Genomic DNA, 8,973 nt, shown 5'->3' on the forward strand with positions numbered 1-8,973 from the left:
GTTTAAATTTAAAAAAGTTTAAAGACTTGACAAACATACTCACTTCCAACTCTTTACATATGGACGCTTGGTCAAGACCCCTTGATGTTGCTTTTTATTGCCCTGAGTACCCCCTTTAGTTTAGAGTAAGGCACACTGGTCAAGTTAGCAACGTTTAATATGCAATGTCCGGTCAAGTTGGCATTAATAGATATGCATCATCCAGTAAGAATTTCAAAGTAAAACTAGTGGGTAACATTGTGAAACGGCACAATTTGGTTAGGTTTAGGCACTTAAACTACTTGGTTAGGTTTAGGAAAACATCATTGTTTGGGTTAAAATATGTGTGTTACGTACATAGGTTATGTGCACTGACGTTTTTGTTTCACATGGAAAAAGAACACCAGTCTGGTTTCTGGCCCAACCACCTCTTTACTCTGACTTTTCTGTTGTTTATATACTACACCAGTTTTAAGCATTCATAAATGACACTACAGGGCTTCCTCCAGTGAGTTAATATACACTGAGGGACCTACCAGTGCGTTACAAACTGACGCCAAGGCGTCTTGACCATTCGTTGACCACATGTGACTACTTGGGAGTGAGAACCGGTTGTTTTACTTTATTAGCATTTATCCAAAACCACAATCTTTTCCTAAACTTGACTAAAGTGCTTTTGTTGCCAATACCTAACAGACTGGACTCGGTCTATACATGTGGTACAATATAGAACTTTCTTCAGTACAGAACAATGTCACCAAGGCCTCAAGGTTCATCCATTCAACTACATTAGATATAGAAATATTCTTTGAAATGATTCAGCATAGACCTGAAAGCAAACTATTGTAAAATTTAAAGATAAAACATTCTTGTTCTAAACACATGTTCATGTTTTACAATGATCTGATAAATAATAGAAGCAGCAGAGCGCTAAGTTCAGTGCCAGCCTCTGTAGCCTGTGTAATCTGACACCTGACATCATCTGGTTTATTCAACTGAAACCAGATGTAATTCCTCAGCCTGGAAAACAAGAAACTCCTCCCCAGACCAGGAGCTCCCATTTTACTTCCTCAAAATTCAACCGATATAAACTCACACTCTGACTGACTCTGACAGTGTTAGACTCAGAGGACTTCGCGAACTCTTTGACTATTGGACTTAAGGTAAAGTTTATTGTTTACTGATTTCCTGGTAAAGAGTTTTAGTTTCAGTTTTGTGAATCTTTCTCTTGAACAGGGGTAGTTTTAGAGTTAGTAAAAATCAGTCTTTGAATGGACTTTGTACTAAAGGTAAACTAAAATGCATGTAATGAAGTGAGCTGAACAAAAACTATACAGAACTCACTTCATTACATGCATTGACTTACCAGGAAAGACTTGACTCTTAAGATTTCTTCCCTTTGAATTTAGGCTTGGATAAAGTATTTTTGCCCGCTAAGAAAGCAATTAGTCTTAATAGGATTAGGATTAGAGAATGATTTTGACCCAGTTGCACCTTAACAGAAAGAGTTTTGGTAGTCAGAGCTGCAGTGTTAACCTATGCAGAGTTAACGTGGCAAATTCAAGGAAAAAAACATGATTTAATTTCCTAAAACAAAAAGACCTCACTGGAGAGAATTCTTCTGACTCATGCAGTAATAGAGCACAGAGCGCATATGTTTTGGATTAACTGTAAATGATTTGCATAGATCACAAAACCCTGCTATTTAAATCATAGAATTTCCATCAAATCAACCAAGGGTGAAGCCATACTACATATAATCAATGTGTGTAGGAAGCAGACAGCGTAAAGCAGTTAAGCTCGCACAGCCTCCAAGGAACCGGTTCGTTTTCTGCCTTCAGTTTAGTTCAACTTAACAGGTCGATGACCTTTATTGGAAATAATGGATGCAAATGCAGATTAAAAGTAGGATGTGGTAAAAACAAGGGAGAAACAGGGCGAAGTTGATGAATGACAGATGGCAGGAAAGCAGAGATAAGCAAAAGTGGAAAGTGTCTGAATCCCTGAAAAGAGAACTTTTCTGACAACAACAAAAAGTTAAGCTACAGTGTGTAGTTCACCAAAGTTTGATTCTTTACCTGGTGTCTGGGACTCATATCTTTGGAATGAAGCTGCTGATGTTCGTAGCAATATTTTACCCAGACTAATGGAATATAAAAAAGACCTCTCAGAACAGCAGTTGTTTCATATCACTGACTTGAGTACTGTTTTTTCCCCTCCAAATCAGGTGTTTTAGAGCTGTGGGAAAAATGTGTAAAACTCATTGAAACCATCATGTGACAGTAAACCACTCAACAGAAACGTATACAAAGTGATGTTTCATTTTAGATCCGTTTTACTTACTGTGGGGGTTTGAGTTTCACACCTGACTGAAAAAAATTCCAGCCCTGTTGTACATTCCCCTGGTGACCTGTCTGTTCAGTTCTGTGCAGCTAAGTTACTCTTGAAATGAATTACAAAAACAACGTTTAAACAAAGTTCCAGCCAGCACTCTAATCTTAGTAAACATTCTTATGTGTATCTGAGACTGATTTGGTGTACATAATAATGAGCTTTTGTGTGTTGTTGTTCTTTCAGGATGTTGCAGTGTGTCTGTGTGTTGCTGCTGGCAGCCTCGGCTCTGGGCCGCCTGGATGAAGCCTCTATGGACATCCAGTGGGAACAGTGGAAGGTCACACACATGAAGGAATACAATGGCCTGGTCAGTGTCTTCTAGTGTGTACCGTGTATGAAAGTTTTAAACATATAAAATAAAAACAGAATATAATAGTATATGTAGGATAATTAGGATGGTAGTCATCGTAAGGGCTTTAGTAAGTGGCACTTAACACCTGGTGCTAATTTCCACCTGTTAAAAGGGAGTTGCTCAGGGTGAGAAATCAATGGGTGTCTAAAATTATAAAAGGGAAAGTCTAGACCTGCTCTATATGAAAATGACCTGAGATAACTGCTATGATCTGGTGCTATATAAATACAATTGAAATGAATTAGCAAGCCAATCACATATTTATTGATAGATGATATGTTTGGGTTTCGTTTTTGCCAAACACTCCTATCCTTGAAAACACTATTTTTCGCACATCGCAACTGTGCTAAAATCTAAACACACAATCATTACCCTTCTTGAAATTGAATTCTTTGTAACAACTATGTTATTGGTTTTCTGGAGAGCACAGTCTCTTACTTTTGGATGTTTGCCTCAGGTGGGGAAAACATGATTGCACAACTTTATACTGATAATGAAAAGGAAAGGTCCGAGACAAATAAAACCCCTGTACTTGTTTATGTACCAAATGTACAAATTTAGAGTTGCATACACAAATGAAGCCTCATATTTTTATTAACAGACCACAGTCCACATCTGAACGCCTGATGGGAAACATAATTGTCTTCTTGTTCTGACTTTGTGTGCAAACTACTGAGAACTGCAAAGAATGAAAATCTTTTCTCAGGATGCCACTCCCATGATGCATAGCTGGAGTCTCGGTTGTTTTAGAGGAAAAGTGTACCACAGTGAACAATTTCCTTTTCCTATGCCAACTTTCAAATTCTTCATCAGTGTGTGTGTGTGTGTGAATGTTTAGATGCGTGTCTAGCTCTTGTGTGCCCTCTTCTCTCTGTCTCTCTCTTTGTGCTTCAGTAAATTGTTCAACATGTGGACATCTTTGTGTTTGATTCACCGTCTGTCTGCAGCTGAGTCAGTTTAACAGCCATTCATTTCAGTGTTAGTCTCCTATCTCTCAGCTGGTCGGTTTCTGCTGCCGCCAATCTGGTGGATATTTTTATTGGAGGACACAGCTCTGTTGAGAGAACATTAAACAGAGCCTCGCAGGAGTTTTAAGTAACTTGATGCCAATATCAAATCTCCATTTGGTTGGCTTTGTTGTTCTTTTGTTTTGCCAACAATCAGTGTTAGGTTGGTATGTGTGGGGTCTTATTTTTTTCATTTGAAAAACACAGGTCATTATACAGGATGAAAATGGAGGTGGAGGGTTTATTGTTGATGACAAGATAATAACAGCAAGGTAAACGGTTGGTTAGTCAGATTTTGTGACTATTCACACCAACTGGAACATCTGAAATTTGGGTTTGTGTTTTGATTAATTGCAGAGGCAAGCGGTTAAAAATGGACAAAAAGTGCTATGGGCAACCTTGTCAAGTTCCTTTTGTTGCTCAATTGGTAGAGAGTAATATCTATTGGTCATTCGCAGAGGGAGTATTTGTTTTTGTTTTCCCCAAAGTGCCCCAACAACCAACCAAGTGCTGTAAGTGCCTCATCATAAACATAAAAGCTTATTTATTCTTTGACCAGCAGTTCACCACCAGTTGCTATAGTGAGTGGAATAATGTATTGCAAGGGTTGATGTTGTTGGAAAATCATATAAATACTTATAAATACAAATATGTTCAGTATCCATATATTGTGACGTAAGCCAGGCGGAAATACTTTTCTTTCAAAACACATTTGATGTTGCAAATTAATAGAACACAAACATGAATTTTGGGAGACATGTAATAGCCAAGATAACATGGTTCCCTTTTGTTCTGCTCTAGTTATGATTACAGAGTTTCAGTCGCCACCAATATGATTAGAATCTGAATATTAACGAAGCGTGGAAACAAATTCATTTAAAAAGAAGAGGCTAGCCATAATTTGGGTCATATACATACACAGTCAATTTTCAGATGTCAACAAACAAAAAAGCTCTATCTTTTTAAAACATTATTCTTTCTGGTTTGACTTTGGTGATGTGGAAGAGATACCCTAACCCTCCAAGATCCACATCCCACATCACTAACGTCTGACAATACAGTTGAAATATCCTCTATCAAAACAAGAATCAATGTCATCTAACATCATCAACTGCAAATCTTAAACACATATGTTTAAACGTATCACCGTGTTTTTCTTTTTCCAGATATACAAGACACTCGGTACTGTAAATAATATGAACAATGTCAAAGAAAAGCAAGAAATGTGAGGCCGTCACTGGTTGCTCTACTTCCTTGTTTTGGCCCAGAGAAGCAAGACAGATGGAGTTAGAGAACAGAGAATCAAAAGTAAAGCAGGACATGCACAATGAGAATTTACAGTGACTTAGTCTTTCTCATCCTCAGCCAATAATTCAGAAAAGTTCATTTTCAAAAGGCTGTACACCCACTTTTGCAAAAATGCCTTTGTCTATTTATTTACTTTGATTCAGAGGTCTTGTTAAGGCTTAACCAGGCAAATACAGAAATACCTACCTGGCTTATAAACTGAAATCCCATGGGCAAAAACATCTCCTTAATTAAGATTTCAAATGAGAGTGGAAACGCCACTTACCTTTGACTCAAAATATAGAGTCAAAGCGAGTGAAGTTTCCAGTTTCCCTGTTGCTAAAATGCTCAGTCTTCTTCTTTTCTTTGTTCTACTTCCTGGCTGTAAAAAAGGAAGGAAATGTAGTTTAGCTGGCATTAAACCAGAGCCGACCACAAATTTACCTCCTGACCGCTCAGTGAGCATCTGTTTTCACGTCGCTCTTCGCCGCCGGCTAGAGGTCACCACTCCACAGCTGTGGAGTGTGTGTGTGTGTGTGTGTTTCTGTGTGTGTAAAGACGCATGTGTGCAGTTTATTTAGAGTGCTGCATGTGCCTGGGTTCATGTACAGTAGTGTGTGTTTAAGTTATTTTTATCTGTATTTGCTTGTTCATGCTTGCATTTATTTGACAGTGTGGGTTCATATGATCATTAGTGCTGTATTATTTACATTCCTGTGTAGTCAGCAGAAAAGACTCTCTCTCTCTCTAATGGTAACTTTAATCAGTATTCCACCAACAGCTCCTCTAATTCAACCCTCCTTGAACTGACATCACTGTAATAGACTGTGCATCATTTGCATTTTCCATTACTGGAATGGATATCAAGACAGAAATAATGATTGTTGTTATGCTAATAGTTGTTAAGACCACGAATACTAAGTAGAGCATGGATGTTTTAGGTAACCAACAAGCACTTGGATGTATCTTATTGCCATGTTGTGACAGATGTCAACAGCGTGCATATAAATGAAAGTCAGTCTCTTATCATGACACATACGTACAGATGGAAATTTTCTAAAAATAAAGGATAAAGTAATATTTTAACACAAATTACAATTGCATTGGACAGTTATGTTGCTGAAAAACTGTACGTGAGAACATTGTTATGTGGAAGTGCACTGTTTAATTGGCCTAATTAATGAACACGGGGCTCTAATACAGACAGGCTTCCTTTCCAATTAAAACGTAAAATTGCCCTATTTGCCCAGATTAATTTCTTTGAGCTGTCAGGTGTTAACACAGGAAGGAAGGAAGGAAGGAAGGAAGGAAGGAAGGACAGGAAACTTAAAAACTTAAGATTGAAATACAGGAGATAAAAGAATCTGCATATGTTATGACCTCCTTATGAAGCCCATCACTGTCAGCTAAAAGAAAATGGCTGGTGACTCCATAACTGCGACCCTTTTGAGGTACTGGATCCTCCAGAGTTCACATTTCTGGACTTAATCTGCTATAAAATGTTTTAACGCCTCCTGCAAATGTCAGAAATACAGATTTAAATTGTCTGAATATCCCATACGCTACTCAGTTGTTTAATGATACCTTCAGGTGATACTGTCAACTTTGTGTTCAGGTGTTTATGGAAGCCAGACATAGACTCCACTGTTTGTTCCTGCTAATCTCATTCTACACAGCATCTGGCTAATTTGAAAGCTTCTTAAAGAAGGGTGATTCTGTCAAAGTGACACATGTGCTTGTCTGTCTCAGGATGAAGAGGGGATCCGCAGGGCCATTTGGGAGAAGAACATGCGTATGATTGAAGCCCACAATGAGGAGGCAGCGCTGGGTATACACTCCTACGAGCTGGGGATGAACCACCTGGGCGACATGGTAAGTCTGAGGCGCTTCTGCATGCCAGAGGCCACACTTCTCCTATCTTATCTCAACCTGTTTAATGCCAGAGTACATGATATCAGTCAAATAATCCAATCCATAACCCAATTGCAGACATCGGATTTATCCATGTAGTGTGTGTCATAGTGGAACGCAACCACATCTGTCTGTAGGACTCTTCACAAGGCCCTGACAGAAAGACTAGCATGGTGCGCAAGTTAAGAAAAAAAAACACAAACTAAGATTGGTTGATATTTGGTGTATGGTCTGACATGTTTCTCACTAAATCAGCGGTGCTATAATCATCTAATCTGAGTGTAATGAGCATCTTGAAAGACATCAATGTGATGTAGTCTGATCCCAGCCTAATCCATATGGCAGTATCTGTATTTTGGCCCATAAGAATTACTAAAATTATTATTAGCTGATTAATCAATAATCGTTGCAGCTCTGGAAATCAATAAGCATTGAGCCGCTTTCAACTACAGTCTGAACAGTCTCACTGTGTATCCAAAGCACAAGCTGAGATCCAGCTGCCATTAGCAAATGTAGCTAGTAATAATTGATCTTTCTGCTCAGCACATTCATTAGGGAAAGTTCTGCTTCATTCTCCCACATTCCCACAGTCTCACATTATACACATGAAACTAAACGTGCTACATTTTCAGGTGTGTAGTAAAACTTTCTGAAGTAAAACTCCTAAGTGTCAGAGATCCATAATTTAATCAGCAGTTGCGGCTTTTAGCTGCTGTCATCTCAGCAGTTATATGCTTTCTCATGAATGCTGCAGCCCACTGAGGTCAAACAAAATGGGTCTGCTGTCCTTAAAACCTGTTGTCAGTGACTTGTATGGCAGAGTGGGTCATGACTGACGGTTGTTTTTGCATCAAGATGCCGGATGAACAAGCTGTACATAAAAATTGGTGGAAAGTAAAATGCATAAAATACAACACGCCAGTGCTTGGGCTTATTTATTAGTGACAGGAACATGTATACACATTCAAATTCGGATAAATGACCAATTTCTGTTTATGTAGAACAGGTGGTGGGAAAATGGTGTTTTCCATTTTCATTTTGACTGAAAGCACTTAAGTGAAATGAAAGAAATTAACAGATGGTCTGTATTTCTTCCGTTAATGATCTTCCTGCTTACAGACTGAGCTGTAATGAAAGCACTGGGGCATTTGATGATAGTTAATGGCAGGATTCTTTTAAAGCAATTGCTAAATATCGTATAACCAGCAGCTTCACTGTGAAAGCCAGCAAACTACGCAGGAGTTACTTATTTCAGTTCCTCTTTTGCTTTTCATACTCCTCGTGCTTCTGCTTTATTGGCATTGTTTTGTAAATTGTGTAGATTTTTATTTGCACTTTTATGCCTGCATAAGCATGGTGTCCCTTTTTGGCATTGGCACAGTACAGAAAAATGACATTTCACTTTGGAGTAAACTGTGTTAAACCCACCTTTCCATGAAATACTTTTCATCCTCCATCACCCTGCTGAAACAAATCCTCTCTCATATCCTTTTACTTTTGTGGTCTTATGTCTAAAAATAAATCATATCTGCCTCTTCTCTTATCTGTCTCAAAACATTCTGTCTCACAAAATTCTTCCAGGCAAGGAAAGTTTCATACCCTCCGCGTCAGGGTGATACAATCTGTGACCCTTAACTTCTGGACTTTATTTCTTGTAATGTTTTGATCAATAAACTCAACCTGCTGTTGCAATCTTTGTAAAGTATCTGAATGAAAGCATCAGAAACATCCCCAGAACATGATGCAAAATGTTAATTGTTTCTCTGTCCATGCAGACGTCAGAGGAAGTGGCCGAGAAGATGACGGCCTGCTGGTCCCGATGGACCACGAGCGCAGCTTCACCATGGCTCTGGATGACAAGGTGTCCAAGCTTCCCAAATCGTTGACTACCGCAAGAAGGGCATGGTGACTCCAGTGAAGAACCAGGTCAGAGATCATCTAGCACTAGCACACATCTCACCCTCGTGTATTTAGTAACCACTACATGAATGTATAACATAAAAATTGTTCCTTATTATATCCAGTTCATGAGAGCTTTGAGAT

At 38.7% G+C, this 8,973-nt stretch overlaps 1 protein-coding gene across 1 annotated transcript; it reads left to right on the plus strand.

Moving 5' to 3' along the window:
• The first annotated feature begins 985 nt into the window (after positions 1-985).
• Positions 986-8,831, plus strand: LOC119883946 (cathepsin K-like). Its single transcript, XM_038694428.1, has 4 exons — positions 986-1,142; positions 2,557-2,680; positions 6,769-6,891; positions 8,706-8,831. Exons 2-4 carry the CDS (start codon positions 2,558-2,560, stop codon positions 8,814-8,816), a joined length of 357 nt encoding a protein of 118 aa, XP_038550356.1. The 5' UTR covers positions 986-1,142; position 2,557; the 3' UTR covers positions 8,817-8,831.
• Positions 8,832-8,973: the final 142 nt, after the last annotated feature.

This window comes from Micropterus salmoides, unplaced genomic scaffold (genome assembly GCF_014851395.1).
Source record: "Micropterus salmoides isolate LMB-PRFRI ecotype aquatic unplaced genomic scaffold, ASM1485139v1 Ms_hic_scaffold_3039, whole genome shotgun sequence".
Classification (NCBI taxonomy): Eukaryota; Metazoa; Chordata; class Actinopteri; order Centrarchiformes; family Centrarchidae; genus Micropterus; species Micropterus salmoides.

Coding starts and splice junctions, on each gene's coding strand:
- LOC119883946 (XM_038694428.1), top strand. CDS start 2,558: ATGTTGCAGTGTGTCTGTGTGTTGCTGCTGGCAGCCTCGGCTCTGGGC. Junction 2,681..6,768: donor TGAAGGAATACAATGGCCTG/GTCAGTGTCTTC, acceptor TGTCTGTCTCAG/GATGAAGAGGGGATCCGCAG. Junction 6,892..8,705: donor TGAACCACCTGGGCGACATG/GTAAGTCTGAGG, acceptor CTGTCCATGCAG/ACGTCAGAGGAAGTGGCCGA.